Source organism: Diorhabda sublineata, chromosome 7 (genome assembly GCF_026230105.1).
Source record: "Diorhabda sublineata isolate icDioSubl1.1 chromosome 7, icDioSubl1.1, whole genome shotgun sequence".
NCBI classification, from domain to species: Eukaryota; Metazoa; Arthropoda; class Insecta; order Coleoptera; family Chrysomelidae; genus Diorhabda; species Diorhabda sublineata.
Window position 1 is genome coordinate 13,982,365 of NC_079480.1, and position 19,624 is coordinate 14,001,988.

At 33.4% G+C, this 19,624-nt stretch overlaps 3 protein-coding genes across 3 annotated transcripts in view; 1 reads left to right on the plus strand and 2 right to left on the minus strand.

The window, feature by feature from the left end:
- Positions 1-9,906, plus strand: part of LOC130446345 (unc-112-related protein-like) — a 52,518-nt gene extending 42,612 nt beyond the window's left edge. The window contains exons 5-9 of the mRNA XM_056782544.1: positions 1,469-1,679; positions 2,271-2,461; positions 2,525-2,762; positions 5,419-5,631; positions 5,689-9,906. Of these exons, the coding sequence (XP_056638522.1) occupies positions 1,469-1,679; positions 2,271-2,461; positions 2,525-2,762; positions 5,419-5,631; positions 5,689-6,126 (1,291 nt within the window). The 3' untranslated portion in view covers positions 6,127-9,906. The remainder of the gene's footprint in view (positions 1-1,468; positions 1,680-2,270; positions 2,462-2,524; positions 2,763-5,418; positions 5,632-5,688) is intronic.
- A 544-nt stretch (positions 9,907-10,450) lies between these two features.
- Positions 10,451-12,075, minus strand: LOC130446590 (kxDL motif-containing protein CG10681). The gene is made up of 2 exons (XM_056782950.1): positions 11,715-12,075; positions 10,451-10,909 (listed from the first exon to the last, which is right to left on the minus strand). The coding sequence occupies exons 1-2, from the start codon at positions 11,858-11,860 to the stop codon at positions 10,558-10,560; spliced, it is 498 nt and encodes a 165-aa protein (XP_056638928.1). The 5' UTR covers positions 11,861-12,075; the 3' UTR covers positions 10,451-10,557.
- Positions 12,076-13,351: 1,276 nt separating this feature from the next.
- Positions 13,352-19,624, minus strand: part of LOC130446629 (probable cytochrome P450 49a1) — a 29,907-nt gene continuing 23,634 nt past the window's right edge. Inside the window, exons 7-11 of the mRNA XM_056782995.1 lie at positions 18,463-18,631; positions 18,207-18,376; positions 14,022-14,100; positions 13,665-13,886; positions 13,352-13,607 (exon numbers count right to left, since the gene is read on the minus strand). Of these exons, the coding sequence (XP_056638973.1) occupies positions 13,482-13,607; positions 13,665-13,886; positions 14,022-14,100; positions 18,207-18,376; positions 18,463-18,631 (766 nt within the window). The 3' untranslated portion in view covers positions 13,352-13,481. The remainder of the gene's footprint in view (positions 13,608-13,664; positions 13,887-14,021; positions 14,101-18,206; positions 18,377-18,462; positions 18,632-19,624) is intronic.

Genomic DNA, 19,624 nt, shown 5'->3' on the forward strand with positions numbered 1-19,624 from the left:
GATCGCGAATCATCGTCACCGGGGATAAGACCTGGTGATATCAGATCCCTGATCTTCCCTTTAAGGATTTCTCACAAGGAAAACGTTCTAAAAGAAACACGTTTCGAACAGAAAAGTGAACGGAGAACAAGTTTATGAAGGTTTTTAAGAGTTTTGGTTATAATGGTGATTCGGAGACGTATCAAGGAGGGCTACCAAGTAGAAAACCTCGTAAATATCATAGAAAAACTCGCTACGAGCAACCGACGTAATCAGTGGGAGAATGAGAGTAAAATGGAAGTGAAAGACTAGACGGAAGCCGTCGCCATTAAATATGTTTACGACTTGTCCAAACGTTATGGCGACGACTGAGAACGAGGCACGATCAGATTGATCACAAGCAAAACAACAAAGCTAATACGAAACATGCTGTCAAGAAATCGACGACTGACTCTATGATTGATTGCCGAGGAATCGATTATTAGCTAGGGATACTGTTTTAGATCTGGTGATATCTCTTCGATCCTAATAGCGTTCACCGTCTTCGCCGCAATCCAAAAAGTTTCCGAAGACTTTAACATTGCCGATGTTGGTTTCTACAACGAGGAACTCGTTCCTGTGGATATTTTGGCGTGATAGCTCTTGATCATCCACCGTACAACCCTGATCTTCCTCTTAAGGATTTCTCACTATTTCCCCATATGTAAAACGTTCCAAAAGGGACGCGTTTTGCGGACGTTTCGACCATTTTAGGATCGATTCCGAAAGAGTATCGATCCGAATAGCTTTCACCTTCAAATATCCGAGGACTTTGGCATTGTTGATGATTTTTTCCCTACCTATGTCTGGGCTTATTCACTTGTTCGCGATAGAATACTTGATTTACCATATTTCCACGTGGAATGAACTCTTTTTGAGCAACCCACGGCGGTAAAAGAATCCGTAATCGTCTTTTTGCATTTTTGATTAGCGTTTTTTTTTTAGTCTCGGATCATTTGGTGGCAGTCACTGTTGCCTATAGCGATTCGTTTCGGTGTCCTACGTCAATTTCAATCAAGTCCGCGATAAAATACTTGATGTACGCCCTTATGAACCACCCATGGCCGCGAAGGAAGCGGATGTTCGTCGTTTTTCAGTTTTGATTAGCGTTTTTTTAGTCTCGGATCATTTGGTGGCAGTCACTATTGAATAGGGCATCGTAGGGGTTCATAGAATTATCACCAGTATTTTACCAAAAATTTCTGTCGTCGAAGCACTCAATTTTGAATTAACCTCGAATTTTAACCCCAAACTTGTCTCAAAACGTACGAAATTCCTTCGATAGACATTAAATTTGTCTTTACATAGAATGTACAAGCAGTTTCACGCATAAAGTTCCCTTTGGTTACCAAACGGACAGAGCCGGCATGGCCCTAAATGTAAGGTTATAATTTTGAATGTTTTATTTTCCGAAATCTTCTTCTGCTATTATATCAATTGTTATTTTCAGTTGGTTGGATTCTTCATTGTCGATCATGGAACAAGGAGTTCGCGAGCACGACACGCTTTGTTTGAGATTCAAATTCTATTCGTTCTATGATTTGAATCCTAAATATGACGCCATCAGGATAAATCAGATATTCGAGCAGGCGAAATGGCATTTGTTGAATGAAGAAATCGATTGTACGGAAGAAGAAATGCTTATGTTTGCCGCATTACAGGTAATAACCATCATTTTTCTTATTTTTATTTGTTTGGATTCTTTCTAAAAGTTTCTAGATACTGTTAAGTGACATTCGCTGGGTAATGTAAACAAACTGCAGCGTCGGATTGGCTCAAATGCTTATCGTAATCATATATAATGAAAATATTTGAAATTCTATTTATATTTTCTTGTGATTAGTATAGATCTCAATAAATGTAATAATTATTGGTGATTTGTGTAAAAAAAAAATCAAAAAAATTGTAAATGAAATAAAAATCGGGAAATGATTGTCGTCAACTTTTAAATTTGTTTTTATCAAAATAATTTCGAAATTTATATTCGATGTAAATGGTCTAGATTTTCCCAATTCGTTTACCTGCTAAACATTAAAATTTATAGAAGCTTCTAGATATTATCATGTGACAGATACGCTCGGTAATGTGAATAAAAAGCAGCGTCGGACTGGCTCGGATGCTTCTTATGAAAATATGTAAAAAAATCTTCAAAATTTTATTGCGGTTCGTATAGATCTTAAAAATGTGTTAATTCGTAAAAACTAACCCAAAAAAATATTTATAAAATAAAATAATTTCAATTTCTCTCTCAGCTACAAGTGAAATTACAAGCGAACCAACCTCAACCTCATCTGGACAACGGAAGCACTCCTTCGCCCGTCGAAGATGACATAGACGCCGCTCTAAATAACCTCCAAACGACCTTAGAAGGTTCGAGTATCAGTACTTTTTCTAACGACATCACCCAAGTGCCGGAATTGAGAGACCAACTTAGATTTTTAAAGTAAATTTTGAAATAAAAAAACCAACACAACTTCGATTATTAAAAAAAATTATCAATTTTCAGACCGAAACGTTTTACACTTAAAGCGTACAAAAAATATTGGTTCACATGTCGTGATCTGCACCTATACATGTACAAGAGCAGGGAAGATATGCTCAATACGCAAAATCCAGTTTTTAACGTCAATTTGAAGGGTTGCGAAGTCACCCCCGACGTTAATATAATGCAGAATAAATACGTTATCAAATTAGAAGTGCCAAGCTCAGAAGGAATGTCCGAAATGTATATAAGATGCGACGATGTAAGTAAAAATATATATTCCAAACAAATAATCTCACCCCATTTCATTTTTTTATTAATAAAGGTCCCCTATAAGGACTTTCGATGATAAATTTAAAAATTTCAACAAAATTATCACCTTGTATATCAAAATCTCAAATCAAAAAAATTTAGAAATAATCAAGTGTTTACTGTAGTTTTGCTGCAACTCATCGTATATTCAATAAATTTCTTTTTATGTACAGAGTGATACAATAATTATATTATCATTTACATTTAGCTATTTGGTTTTATTATTATATATTTTCCATAAATTTGACATTTATATGGTACAAAAACATAGATAGTTTTACGTACTGATTAAATGTCATCATTGAAGTAAAAAAAAACTTGAATCCTTTGGGTACATACTGTATGAAGAACATCATAAACCTGGCAAACTTGAGATAACGGTACACTGTATCCAAGTCAGTGTGGAGTTATAGCTTGTTTTTGATATAAGAAGCCCTATAGAAGAATATAAACTCAAACATTGATAGTAAACAAGATTATACAAAACAGAAACTTCAAGATCCATTGTGTATTTATATCAAACCTATTACAAACTACAGTGTAAGAAAGCTAGTGAGAAGTTGAAACCGTACAATTTTTGATTCTAACTGGTATAAAAGTGTCGATAGTTTAGTAAAAAGTTTGGAATCAATTAAATAAAATTTGAATAAATGAAAAACAGAAAGTAGTTCAAATGTACCGACTATTTGACTAGATAGTAAACTCCACTTATCAGAGTTGTTCTTGCCACCATCTACAGCTCACATTACTACAGAACCCATTCTCAATTGGGAGCCAACATGTAAGGAAATCGAAGAAGTTGTAATCATACAATTTTTTAATCTAATCAGTATCGAATGTTCCCTACATAAAAATAAAAGATCAAAAATAATACTCGAGAGATATTTGAATGAATGAAAAACAGAAAGTAGTTCAAATGCACCGACTATTTTAAATACACAAAGATAGTAGACTAGCCTTATTAGACTAGGTACAACCAACATCTACAGTTCACCTTTACCTCCAGAATTTTATTGACCTCTAGTATTGGGAATTGCTCCAAGGAGGTTGAGTTTCTGATCCACCTACTTACAAAGAGCTAATGGATGAGGTACTGATACGAACAAGAGAAGAAATTATAGTTGTAATCTAATCATAGTAGAAAGACACCTAAAGAGGCTTGAACATAGAAACAGGATTGTAACTCCAACATCTGTGATTACTTCAAGGACTTAAGATTTTTGTTTCTGCAAGTTTCTTTTCAAAGGATTTTTTGGTGTTGGCTAATAATAGTGGACCAGGTGGACCAAAGCTCCTTTCTTTTTGTCGCACAATCTGTAATAATCAGTTTCTGCTGGATCTAGTGTCATTACGTACTTCCTGAGATGAAGGGATATGTGGTGTATCTTGTTTTTGGTAAAAGAAGTACTATCCAAGAAAATAAACTTCACCATAGCTTGATACATACTAAACAGTCACTAAAATCTCATGGTTAATTGCACCTTCTATAACAGCTGATCCTATCACCACTTTCAGTAAATTATTTCTAACGAATTCTAGTATTTATAATATCTTCAAGGAGGTTAGATCCTTACACTTGGAAAATAAGCTCCCTTCTCTTCCTTACAAAATCTGTTATCGCCATTTTCTACTAGATCTAGTGATGTTAGGCAAAGAAGTCAATCAACGTTGTCTTGAATCATTATTGTTCTTGCTTGGAATCCTACCTTCTCTTCCCGGATTCGGCTGTACATATTTCTTTTATTTTTATCTCTCGCGGCCATAACTTCCATTTCCTTTACTTTGTTTGTTTCCACACACATGCGATACCGCTATTCTGATCCTCACAAATTCCTGTTTGTTGACTCTTGTTTGCCTTTAAAGCATCTCCTTCCTTACCGTATTTCCTGGTATGCCACAGTTTCTTCAGCAGCTTCACAGCTCCCCTTTCATCTTCGGTGCTTCCATCACCTCTGGCCTTCTCCGCTTCTAACAACTTTTGCGCACTCTCGCTAAAAGCTGCTCTAGATCCGGGTCATTTACGAGCTTTCGTCCATTGGACTTCTGACTTAGTGGCTTCTGGTACTTCATTTGATCCACCAAGGGGTTCCTTGACCCCTCGGTAGCTTCTCAAATCTCGCATATCTGACCCATGCCTAACAGAATGTGATCAATCTGGTTTCGAATGTGAATGTCTTTGTGGGGGAAGTAAGTGCTGGCAATAGTTAAGTACTTGCTGACTGCAAATTCAATTAACCGCTTCTCGTTATCATTTAATTCTTCATGTTGGCTTTCGATCGCTATTGAAGTTTTATAAACCGGTTAACCTTTGCATTCATGCCACCCAGAATGGTTTTCACATCATGCTGGTGGGGATCTATCATAAACTTCTTCCAGTTTATCAAAGAATCCCTTCTTTGAGACTTCTTCAGTTGGAGCATGGACACATATATACTGCTTTGAAGTCTGTTACTTCATATTGTTTTTGACAATGAAACCACTTGGTTCGCTAAAGTGAAGTGGTGGTTTATTTTTCAAAATATTCTTTTTTTTAACTTGAACATAATATGTGAACAGTCTCTACGATAATAATGTAATTTGGAATTTCATTGTGGTGCTTTTTATAGGAAACTCAATATGCTAGATGGATGGCATGCTGCAGATTAGCAGCAAAAGGTAGATCATTGGCAGACAGTTCGTATGAAACTGAAAAAAAGACAATTCTAGACTTCTTGCATCTACAGAAACCTTCCATACAACCCGTCATCAATCCAAACAACCTAGATTTACAATTGGAAGATTATATCGCTCCGAAATATTTAAAAAAATCAAAAGCAAAAGTAAGAAGATAATCAAATTAAATAAACAATACTAATATCGATTTTTCTTTTATTTAGTTAACTCAGAGGATACTAGAAGCTCACGCGAACGTCAAAGATCTGAGCCTGATAGACGCCAAGATGAATTACATCAAAGCCTGGCAACTTCTTCCCGACTACGGCGTCACTCTCTTCGTCGTAAAATTCATGAATTCCAAAAAAGAAGAATTATTAGGTGTCGGTTACAACCGCATAATGAAAATGGACATAAATACCGGCGATCATCAAAAAACTTGGAGGTTCAATACCATGAAAGCATGGAACGTCAATTGGGAAAACAAACATATGATGGTGCAATTCGAAGAAGAAAATATCGTTTTTAGTTGTTTGTCCGCCGATTGTAAAGTCATACACGAATTTATCGGCGGTTATATTTTCTTATCGACCAGATCTAAAGATGCCAGTCAAACGCTTAACGTAGAATTGTTCCATAAATTGACTGGTGGATGGTCCTAGATTATTTAAATCAGTGCCTTTAATGGAAATGTGTCAATTAACAATTATTTTTATCCCTTCAGTAGACCTTCTCATTGAGTAGATATATATATATATACGTCGCTCCAAAATGGCCCCGAGGATTTTTTCTTAGAACATTAGTTTCTTATATCACCCAGTATAAATAGTCAAGGCTCGAAGCCAATTGTTTGTATTGGGTAAACATTTTCTTTTCTTCGGATTAGATTTGTCGGGATGTATATTTGACATTTATAAGTTGTGTTAGGGCTCAGCTGTTGATTTCCGATGCCTTTGCTTTGTTATGCAATTTCTTCAACCATTTTTTTCTCCGACAAGATGGTGTAGAGTATTGAATGCTTCATAGAATACTAATAAAGCGATACTCTCTGCAAATAATAGTCTTGGAACAAATTTTAATGATGATACTTTTGCATTACTGTCCCACAACAGAAATCGATGTGTCCCAAGTAGATTTTTCCCATTTAGGACATAATTTCATACAAATATTGTTTGTTTTCATGGTTAAGAAGGCTTGTGCCCCATTGTAACTCTCTGGTTTCCATTTATTTACATGTTATATAGGTCGTTTTTCCCTTTTAGAGCATATTTGCATACAATTTTTGTTGTCTTATTATTAGAGAGTCTTGGGTCTCGTTGGAATTCTCTGGATTCCATTTCTTTTAATGTTTTATAGCTCCCCTATCAAAAATCGAGTGTCCCAAGTGTATTTTTTCCATTTCCCATTCTTCGTCAATTAAAAAAAATAATTTCACTTTAACAATAAGTCACTTTCGTTCTCATCATTTCACATCTTGTATCCTTTTATTCCTTGTGATCCACTATTGTAGCTCCAAGTTGTCTAAATTCTTCAATTATCTTATATAAGTTATGTTTGTCGATGGTATTATTCAGTCTCTTAGGTTACCATTCCTGATATCATTGATGATATTCATATTGAACGCACTGTTTACTACCTCTACAGCAATAATTATAATTAAATAGTTTGGTATTTAAAACCCGATATGAACCAGTGATTTTTGGAAGGCTCAAATTACCAATTAGTCTAATAGTGTGTGGCAGTAAACATGATTTCAATATATATAATATAATTAATAACAATTACATTATCTGGTCCTTCAAGCCGGGTATAACGACTTAAAGAAGGCTCCAAGGATCAGATTCTACTTCTATCAACCAACTAGTAGGATTAAAATAATTTTTTTAAACGAGAAGGTTTACTGTTGGTTTTTAAATTTTTTAATAATGTCTAATGCCAGAATCTAATCAACTAATATTGACTTTTGGCATTGCTTTTAATGACATTGTTTTACATTATGTCGATTTTTGTAAATAATATCGTCAGTATTTCGTTATGGGTCGAGTTAAATTCATACTATGAAGATGCACACCGTATTTTATAGGGTTTGTTCCGAATTGTATATGAATAACGAAAACTTGAGGTTGAGGTAAAAAAATTGTGTTTCAAAAAATATTCGATATTGGACATATTTCAAAACTGTATTCGTAAATTTTGACATCACACGGTATAGTTTTTTCAAACTGAGGTGGAGTTATCTCAGTAATAATAACCTCGACCTATATTGGTCGTGATTCACCTCGAGGATCATTGTGGTACCCTTTATTTTTCACAATTTGGATACTTAGCTAACTACTTAACTATCTTAGCTTATTTTTAAGCATTTCCAATCTAGAAACAGTTTTTTCACTTCTTCTAATTCTGCTATTTTTTTCGAAACAATCTACTGCATCTTTGATGTCATATTCCCATCAAGGCAGATGTTCGATCGTCTCTTCTTCTCCGTTACACTCTTTAAAATAATTATCCATTGTCATTCTCCATTTCTAGAGTATTGTACTATATCCAGTGGTTACCCCAAATATCTTTTAAATTTAGTGTTTCGTGAATGTTATTATCTTTTTGTTTCTTGTCCAAGTCGCTCTGGATATCATGTTTATTCATATATTTTAATTTTTAGTTTCTATCACTTGCCTCAATAGCTTCTTTCAACAATTTCATCATTAGTAATAACTGTCTTCTTTGGTAACTTTTCATCACGTCCTACTTTTTGCAAGCCTAGTACTTCCTTCCACTTCATAGTGTCAAAGTGCCCAGTAAAGACTCATTTTTGTGTCACTAATCCAGGAAAAACTACAGTTATTAATAAAACCGAAAAATTATCAATGTATGTATGCTTGTTGTAGATGAATATCCACTAAGACCTGATGAATATATCGGGTCCTCTTCTCTACTCAGCTTCCAAATACTATATTTGAAACTAGTAGTCCTTTGTTCCTGATTCCTGAGGTTTGATTAATTATTTCTGTTTTATCTAGCATTTGGTAGCAGCATTAAATATATGGACGTTTCCTCTCCAGCTTACAAAATCTGGAGTATCTTTTTTCCACCAGATTGAGTTTCTGTAATGTCAAATTAGATGATAATGTCTTGTTAGAACTCTTAAATTAGAAAATCTGGTGCCCCGTTGGAAATTTCCTGATTCCATTAGGTTTAATACAGATACCTTGGCTAAACTGTCTAACCACAAAAGGTATTTACCATCTAGGGCACCTTGTCTTACAAATCTTGTTTACGCTTAATAAATCTTGTACTTCACTGGAATTTTCTTGATTCCAATACTTTCAACGCCCATATATCTGGTATACTGTCCCACAACAGAAGTGGAGGTCGTCCTAACTATCTAGGACATTTATTTATAAGAATCCTGTTGTTGTATGGTCAGTAAAACTTGTCTTCCATTGGAGTTTTCTTTATTCCATTTGTTTTAATGCTGATACTTTTGCTATACTGTCCTACGACAAGTACAAGGGTATCCTAGAGGATATTTTCCATCTAGGGTACCCTATCTTACGAATCTAAAGATGAGGAGATTTAAAATCACTTTAATGCAGCTGTTGAGGATGATTTCAAGGCTCCAATTGCACACTAGCAAACAAGTCTTTGTACCTTGGAAAGATTGTTCCTTGTGGTGTTCAGACTAGTTCTAGTACTCGAAACTACTGCCCTGTACATACAACCCCAATTTTTTGCTTCAAAGTTGGCTGCACACCATCTCCTTTTCGTGTTTGTTCCATAGAAGTTTACTGTCTAGTATGAGTCCCAGATATTTCCCTTCTAATTTCGACTCAATGGCTTGACCGGGTAACATTAACTAGTTAATTTGATTATTTTTTGTGTATTTAGTTTCTCACCTTAGAAATGTCCACAAAATAAAAGAAAATGAAAATATTGTTCGTTTAAGTTTACCAGACATAATTAAAATTAATTCTTTAATTAAATATTAATCAAAATTTCAAATTCTAATTACCAATTATGCCTTATTAAGTGAAATGTCACTTATTTTCATATTAAAAAAAATTGATATACTGCTATTGATATTTTTATGGTTTTTTAAATTTTTTTTTAAACGAACAAAGTGAAAATTTTGAAAATCACTTTTGAATTATTAAAAATTGTGTATTCAGAATTGATTATTGAAGTAGTGATGAATTTGGCACGTCCAATATAAAATTGATTTAGATTTATATTTATTATTGTAAAATAAAGTGCTTATATTTTACGCTATCGATTTGTTGCTTTTAATGTTATATATTAATGTTACTAAATATTTTAAACATTATTTTTACCACGTTTATATATTTTAACTTTACATTGAACACTATACACAGTACATAATGCCGATATTTTATATAAATTCATTTTATGTACAAACGTTATTAATAAACTATAACAATTTTTCATTTATTTATATTAATTTCTCCAATTCACACACTATTTCCCCGAAAATTTATGCGAATCCATGAAAACCCAGTAAAAATCCGGATAACTCCTTGGACTTAACTAAAGCATATAACACTGAGTAGGCATAACGGCATTTGAGCAAGTCAGCCGAAGACCTCGACCCAGAGATGAGCGACATAACAGATGACCTTAAGGGAGACAGCAGATGACCTTTAACCAGAGATGAGCAAGACAGTAGACGACCTCGAACCAAAGGTGAGCGACACAATAGATGACCTTGACTGCTCTTTCAGAAACATCTAGTAAAATAGTTACTCAATAATAGATTGACACACCCACAATTGTTCATATTTTCTATTACATTAAAATATGACCGGTGCCGTTAAATGGCGTGTGGCTGTGTACAAGCCATAAAGTTATTTTCATTACAAAATAGTGACCCACAATATGTTTAGTGATTCTAAAAGATCTTATATATAGAGTAAGGGTGTAATACTCTCAAATGCTATTTTCCAAACACTACAATTAATAAAAATACTCTTGGTTATATCAGTTTATTATCTTCTCTCAATGTTAAAATCAACAAATAACAAAAATAATTATAAAAATAATAATAAATATTAATTTAAATAAATATTCCTATAATTACATTATTCAGAGGCTCTTCTACTTGCATCAAATTGTGATTGTACATTCTCAGATTTAATATGTAAACTTCTTCTGTTATTATCTAATTTTTGTTTATTTTCATGTTCGTTTTCATCTTCTTCGCATTCTTCTGCAAAACTGCTTCTTACTGCCTCTGCAAAAGCTTCTGGATATTGTGAGGAAAGTTTTGTCTTAATCACCCTAATTTTCTTAAATATGTAATCTAGATCTTTTTTAGTTTCCGAAAGAAGTTGAATATGTTTTTTAAATTCTGGTCCTACTGTTTTCAGCCTCGAAATACTCAATGCATTGCAATTTGTTAACATTTCATTAGTTTTTTCAAAACGTTGTAACCTTAAATTAAACATACATGTAACTATTGAAATATCTTATTGGTTACTACAAAAGTACTCAAATTTCAAAAAGTGCAGACTTATTGTTGGGAATGATCGGTTCAGAAAAGAATTATATACAAATTTTTTTATCAACCCTGGAATACTAAATCTTTGTCAGTTCGACTACCTGTGCCGAACAATTTATGGTATAACCTTTGTGGTTGAGGTTAAGAAATTCAGGCTATAGCAGTGCTTTCCCAGCTCAGTGCCCTTTGAACCAACTAGGAGCAAGGACCGTTGAACTCTAAGGATTTTAACCAGGTAAGTCTAAATAAAATTTACATCGTCTGTTCGACGAAGCTTTAGTATTACAAGTAAAATGTGTTCGACATTAGAATAGATTGGCTTGAAACTCAGGAAGTCGCTGAACTAATCAAGGAAATTGAAATCGGAGTGGAAAAAAACAAGATTCTGGAAAGAAGAGAAAGCGAAAGTCTCCAAGAACATCACTTGATGAAGATAAGAGATAATTTTTGTGTCAGCCATTTTCAATTGAATTTTTTATGTAGCATTTATTTACATATTTACTTTTGTAATATTCGGCACAAAATGTGCACGTTTCTAATATCCCATCAATAAAAATGTTAAATTGATAATTATTTGTTCTTGTTTCCTTTACAACTCTCTTAATTGATTTTTAGATACTGTTAGTCACAATGACGAAGGTTTAGTAATAAGGTATCTAAATTGAGGTTTAGTACTCCAGGGTTAATATGAGCTTAGTAAATAAAAGCTGTACAAGTAATGAACTCTCAATTACTTACATTTGTTTTTGAGCTCTAATCATAGTTTCAACATCTTGTTGATCCACTATCCCTGCAAGTCCTTGAATAAAAACTTCAGGAGCTGCATAATTTTGAAAACATTCTATACTGAAATCACTTTCTGGTGTACCTTTACTTTCATCCATTTCAAATATCAACAATGCAACAAAAATTGTCAAAAATGTCAAGTGAACTAAAAACAGCTGACAAAGCTATTTATGAAAGTAGCCAATCATAAATTCAGTAAAGTACCAAATTTAAAAAGATGCAGTTTAATTGAAATCATTAAATTATTTCAATTATCATGGAAAATTTTGATTTAAAATTTTGCTCCAACTAAAATCCCTTTTTTTACTTGATTTTCGAAATAGAAATAATTTGAATTTAAGTTGGCAATTCCGTAGATTGCTGATTGGTTAGATCACAGCCGGTTTCACTCAACACTATTCACATACGATCCGAATAATTGTATGAAAGTTAAATGAGTAGTATTTTTCACGTTTCTAGATTTTTGTTATTGTATTTTAACACTATTAAAACCGTTTTTAATGAAACTAAGTTTAAAATAAACTAGAAAAGCGTTAACGTTACCTCGTTGTTTGACTTTCATACGTTTATTTACAAATCAGAACCGTTATATAAAAAATGTTAAGGGTAGATTAACATATATTCTATTATTATAAAGTTTTTCAGAAAGTATAAATCTGGATCAGATAAATCACCTATTAGCTGATTGCGAATCCTAATCAGAACGCGATTTTTCAGGTGATCTACCTGAATTCGAGTTATAATTTCAGAAAAGTCCTATACTAAGACTACTATCACACTACAATGACCCGATCACTTCGTTCAGTTTCAGAATGCAAGTGAACATGATCTTGATTCCAAATCCATTGGGTAACAAATTTAGGATCGTTGTAATGCAAAACGCTCAATTAAGGGATGTTAATTAACGAAATCGATATGACTTGCATACGACAATTTTGAGGGTGCGCATGCAATTGTGCTGTAAACTAATTTGGAATCATATAAGGGAATAAAGCAATAGTTCTCAACAGGTCTTATGGAAGAAATCTGTATTACTTAACAGTAATACTTTCACGGTCTATCCCAAGTAATAATTTTTCGTTAAAAATGTTTGTAAGCTCAAGTATTGTTTGTCGTTCATTATTTGCAAACTACATAACTTGGTTATCAATCTATTGATATTTTTAGTGGTGTGATTAGGGCTTTTTAAAATACTGTGCAAATTTAGGGAAGTTCGTATTAATGTCATGTCATCACATTGTAAATGTTTATTTGACATTATTTGGAGCTTTATTTTTAATAGAAGTGTGTTATATATATCCAAATCTTTTTTTCTACAAAAACCTACTAGGGTACTAGTTTCCATATTGTAATTACAATTCCATTGAGAGATAAAATCAAAAAATCACTTTGTGCACGCAAAAGACATTTATATGGAAAAGGCAAATATTACATTGATACTGAAGGAACAAATTCGTTATTAAAAATTTCAATATAGAAAAAATGGGATATCCGATGTTTTGTAAATAGAAGTAAGAAAAGTAATTAAAACATCTGTTTAATTTCTAAAACATTTATTACACAACATTTTTTTGAGAATGAATGAAAAGTCGTGTTAAAAAAATCCTTTATTAAAATATGGAAACTACAAATACATAATGAACAAAACTTGAAAAAAACAGTGGCTATATAAAGAATTACACGTTTATAATTAAATATAGATTATTTGAACTTTTGAAACTATAAATATGACTTAGGTTCTCTTTTCGTTAGTTTAAATCTCAGTGGTTGTTCCGGAACGTACGTTGGACTTATTCTATACGTTAAAGGTCCATAATTATATTCAACCTTGTATCTTCTGAATATCTACAAAAAAATGAGGTTGTGTCGAATACAAACTTGAATTTGTAAATATTCGCTTACTTTAGCTAAAAGAATATTTAATTCGACTTCTGCAAATCTCCGACCCAAACAAGACCTTCTTCCATACCCAAATGGGAGGGTAATGAAAGGATGTATTTTTTCTTGGTTCATGGGACAATCTGGATGACCAGATTTCAACCATCTCTCAGGGATGAATTTCTCTGGTTGCGGAATATATTCTTCTATATTACTTACAACTAGATGTGGGAATATAACGTGTGTCTATATAAAAAGAATTTATCAATAGCTTATTACAATATTTTCAATTCTTTAGAGTTATATAGAAAAAACAAATTACTAAAAGTATTAGAAAGTTTTCAAAAATTGATGATGGTGTTTATTATTATTGTAACTCACCCCTTTAGGTACTTTATATCCTGCTAATACAGTGTCTGATTGAAGACTTCTACCGTTTGCAATTATCACAGGATACATTCTGAAAATTAAAGCCATTTTATATAGTCAACTTTCAACCTTCCCCACCTTAGCCTTAGAGACACTGCAAAACCTGCCTACCATTCAACTAGTGAAAACAAAGACATTTAGCGACGCCCACAGGCTAATCCAGACAGAAAAATTATAGTTCATCTAAGAATTCTAGACCTGGAAAGCAGTGATAAATCAATGCATAAAGCTGGATTTGGTATTGTTGATCTATAGCGCAAGCAATAAACAAATAAATATCAGGAATGTTTGGATAGACGCCTCTCTAAAAAGTACAATCACATTCTCCTAGATAGTCAAGGGTCCTTTAAGGCAATCGAGTGTACTAAAAAGTTATTGTGTAAGTGCAAACAAAGTAAAAGCTAACAGGATATACCAAGCAATGAAGAAGCAGTAGCCTTGCCAAAGAAAAAGGACAATGACTCCATACCTTGGACCAGAGTCTCCTGTGGTGTCTTGAGATGCCACATCAATAACAAACTGAACAAATGGCTAAAGACTCGTATGTAATCTCATTGGAGAACCACTCAATGCCTAAGATAATTCAAAATATGACATTAAACTGGTGTTAGGTCTTCTGAGTCTCCTTAGTAGACATGGCAGAGGCTCATTTCTTCAAAAGTCTTAGGTATCTCCAAGGAGTAGAACTAAGATCTTGACAAGTGGGATAGAAAAACATAAAATAGCGTCCTTTGGCAGGAGTGTACATATTTAGAAAGCAGGATAAAGGTTTATGGAATATTATACAAAATATCTTCCAGACACGGGTCCAGAGTGGTTCAAAGGCCAATAGAACTCCCCAATCTACTATGAAGTTGATTACATTAGTATCGAACTTGATATATAACTTTTCTCAATTTTTTATTTCTTTAACCTTTATATATGGTTTTCATGATGATATATCTTGATTTTAGGTCTCTTTTGATATTTTGATAAAGACTGAAATAGTTTAAACGACAAATTTCAACTGTTTTTTTTTTGAATATATCAAAAAAACCTAAAATCAAGATAAATCATTATGAAAAACCAGGTATATATATAAATGCACTAAATTCATCTCCTTCACAATATTATTATGATATACAGGGTGTTTGGAGGGTTAGTAGCCATAGGAAAATGGTCGATAGGTTAGGTCGATGGCTACGTGTTGCGCCTACTTAAACAACATTTTGCCTTAAGTTTAATGAGTAATAATTTTTTTCTATTTTTCTAGAAAATCTCCATTTTTTTGTATAAAAACTAAATCTAAACGCATGGAAAGTGTGGTCTGTTCTTCGCGCTAATGGAAAGCATCCTTTTCATTACACTCCCGTGCAAGGTCTAGAAGAAAACGATTATTAAAGACGCGTCCAGTTTTGCCATCTCTTGTTACACATGGATGTTGACCACCACGACTTCTTAAAAAGTATCCTGTGGACGGATGAATCAAAGTTTTCAAGGGAAGGCATTGTAAACTTTCATAATTTGCATCATTGGGCCCCAAAGGATGAAAACCCTAAAAAGATTTGCCCGAACTTATGGATGGAGTTTCAAATGTTCAGAATCAAGAACCCATTGTTTTTCAAGAAGATGGCTGCCTAGCGCACTGGACATTAGCAGGCTGGGAACACCTTGAAAATTCATTTCCCAACGCTTGGATTGGCAGAAATGGTCCCATTCCATGGCCTGCAAGGTCGCCGGATATAACACCGCTTGATTTTTATGTCTGGGGTCGTACTAAAGCTCTAGTGTATACGGAAACCATTGAAACAAGAGAGCAATTAATTGAAAAAATAGATAATGCATTTGTGATAATGAAACATGAAATAAGGTTAAGCCATACCACAACGGAAATTAGAAAGAGATGTTACGCATGTATCAGAAATAATGGACATCAATTTGAAAAAGATTTGTAATAAATGATTTAAAAAAAATATTTTTTTGTTTTAATTGCCCCAAAATAAAATACATAGATAGTAATAGAAGACAAAAAAGTGCAACAGCTAAACCTATTGCACTTTTTCGTTGCGTCATCCAAAACAAAACTTTTTACCTGCTCAATTGAATAGTTTAGGTTTTCACCCTTTTAATGCATTCGTGACGACAAACCGGTTTTTGTTGAGTTACCTGTTTAGTTATGATACATTTTACATACCATTCGAAAGAATATTAATTAGAGAAGTTTTTAAAAACATTTATAAATGCCACACAATATTTTTTTTTATTATTACCATCTGAAGTTGACATAAGGATGATTTTTTTTTCGATTTATGAAAGTTTGATACTTCACTGTTATTTCTTTTTGAATAGTTTGTATGAAATTATGATTAAATCTGAATAAGGTAAGACTACACTAACAAATGACATCATTTTTTTAACATTTCAGCGGTTATTAAAAAAATAATTAAAGTTTTTATACAAAAAAATGGAGATTTTCTAAAAAAATAGAAAAAAAATTATTACTCATTAAACTTAAGGCAAAATGTTGTTTAAGTAGGCGCAACACGTAGCCAACACCATCACCTATCGACCATTTTCCTATGGCTACTCACACTCCAAACACCGTGTATAATTATTAAAAAAAAAAACTATTGTTTCACGTTTTTTTTATATTTATGCACCTCGTTTATTATAAAACTACCAAGAGTTTGTGAGTATTACAAGACGTATGGAATTATTTTCTCCAGCTAAAAATAGATGTCTGGCAACGATTTTACGTAAAATCTTTATCGCTATCGGACGTGAAATTTCATTTGGAATGCAAATTCGAAACATTGTAAACTTAACATTAAAAATGCACATCACAAAACGGGGTTTGCGACAAATGACAGTTGACGTTTGAATTTGGTGAGAATATAGAAATTACACCAATTTTATACATAGAGTTAATATTGAAAATAGAGAGAGCATCGGTTTATCACTTTTCATCTCTCTCTAATCGCTATTCAACACCAAAACTTGTTAACTTGTGGTTTACCGACGTTCTTTCTATCTCTATCTTCGGTTCAGGCACATTCGAACAATTTTCCATACCTCGCTCTATGAATTTATAATAAGAAAATAATGATTATAGACATAAAGTATTTTCGGAAACTATGATCTGAAATCAGGAAGATCAGTGTAGTTTAACTTTGTCTATAAATCTGACAAAGAAAAGATCCTGTCATTTGGAGAAATGGAGAGATAGAAGGAGAACGATACAAGAAAGTAGATATGACATCTCTTGACATTTGACAGAGATAACTATACCTTGGAACTAGAATGTTATCGAACGTGCATTGCAAGAAAAGATCCTGTCATATGGTTGTGACCTGGTTACTTTCACCAAAGTGAAAGTGATCCGGATTACTTTCCGAACATTCAGATCATGATCGCAGTTTCCGGAAACCTCTACCAACTTTAGAAAGAAACAGCCTTTGATTTAAGGTGGAACTGTCTTTATTTCACTGCGCGGTGATTGGTGAAAAGAGATACGGAAGTAGAGAAATGGAAAGATACAAGGAATACGATACAAGAACGTAGAAGGAACACCTTTTGACATTTGACATAGACAAATACAAGAATGTTATTGAACGCGCAGTGTATTTTTATTTTGTCTATGAATCTCACAAAAAAAAGATTCTGTCATATGGTTATGACTCGGTTACTTCGATCACTTCCCAGACTACAGTGAAAGTGATCCGGATTACTTTCCGAACATTCGGATCATGATCGCGTTAACCATATCGCAGTTTCTGGAAACCTTTACCAACTTTAGAAACAGCCTTTGATTTAAGATAGAACTGTTTTTATTCCACTGCGCAGTGATTACTGAAAAGAGATACGGAAGTAGAAAAATGGAAAGATAGAAAGAGTACGGTATAAGAAAGTAGAAGGAACACCATTTGGCATAGACAAGTACAAGAAAGTTATCGAACGCGCAGTGTATTATTACTTTGTCTATGAACGATCAGGAGAAGATCTCAGAGATATTTTTTAGCGGGATTTTCAAATTTTATTTATTCAAGTGTGATTATTATAAAACGAAATTTTTGCTTTTTCAATTTGAAATGAATAAAAAATGTGTTTGTATATATATACCAAGTTCGATGATTATTTTTTCAAAATTCGAAAGAATACCTTAAAGTTTCTTTGATACAAGCCTTCAGATAAGGCATATTCTCTTGTGCTGAAATATCCACTTTTGAATCTTCACTTGGAAGGGTATTTCGAAGTTCCTTGAATAATTTTTCTTGTTTATCAGGATTTTGCGATAGCTGGTAAATAGTCGACGCAAGAGCTATGGACGTCTATAATTAACAATAATACATCATGAGGTGATTCTGTATCTTCTCGATTGTCTTTTACGAAATTAAATTTAGGAAAAAATACGTACTGTATCGACTCCTACAAGAAAAAGATCGAGCGCCAAAACTGCCGCCAATTTTGCGTTACCCGTTTTCAGAAGAATTTGTTCCAAAATAGAAATATCTTGTTCGTCTACATTTTCGTAGGATTTATTTCTTATTTCGTCGATTGATTGCGTGATGTATTTCAAACATAACCTATGAAAAGTTGAATACAAAATTATTCGCGCAAAATATTTAACAGCGTTTCTTAACCTCAAAATATATAATTATTATACAAATAACAAATATTTTAGCTTATACAAGTTTCTAGAGACGTTATCTTCAGACCTTTATACAAAGTGTTTCAAAAAAGGTAACCCTGTCTCTGGGTTAAGAACAAAAAGCTTTATGCACATTTTTTTACGATTTTTCCAAAACTACTGACAACAATGTAATAAAATTTGATACTAAATTGTTTTGAAAGCTGATGCTTCCCTTGTTTTTATATTTGACTCTCATAGAGGGCGCTAGTTACACGGTTCGTACTAAGTAGTATTGAACTTTTCTAGATTTAAATACGTTTTTGGTGTAAAAAACCATGTTCAATACTACTTGGTACGAAACGTGTGAATAGCGCCTTCTAAGAGAGTAAGGACAAACTACTCAGATCGTAATGAAGGATTTTGTGTCGACCGCGCCATGTGCCTTGCATTTTAAAATCCTTTCCAATATACCTGGTAGCACGTTGTAGATAAAACCAACATAACTACGTCCTTCCACCTTCCACATTGTTCCATGGTACTCCTTATTTACACGAACCCAGGCGAGATGTTTTGCCACTCGTCCTCGGGACAACGAAGCTATCAGCTATCGAATACCTAATTGCCCTTAAGCAAAGCTACACTGCTTCTAGAGATTAAGCACGCGCGACTTAGTTTTATTTTATGTTTTGTATTTTACGTATTTTACAACTGAAACTGAATGGCTTGGCAACGCTGCGCATACGAAGTTCGTTCCAATCCATCAAAAAACAGTCCTTGGTAGGTGACGATTCTGTGCAATAGAGATTACGTGTACCAAGTTAGGAAGTTAGCGTTATACGAACGATTCTGTTTTGCGGGTCCAAACGACTTAGATGTAGTTTGAGAACCGTTCCCGGAACGGTCTTTTCGATACTTGATTGATTGCAAGTACTGTTACAAGAACCGA

Coding starts and splice junctions, on each gene's coding strand:
- LOC130446590 (XM_056782950.1), bottom strand. CDS start 11,860: ATGGATGAAAGTAAAGGTACACCAGAAAGTGATTTCAGTATAGAATGT. Junction 10,910..11,714: donor ATTAGAGCTCAAAAACAAAT/GTAAGTAATTGA, acceptor GTTTAATTTAAG/GTTACAACGTTTTGAAAAAA.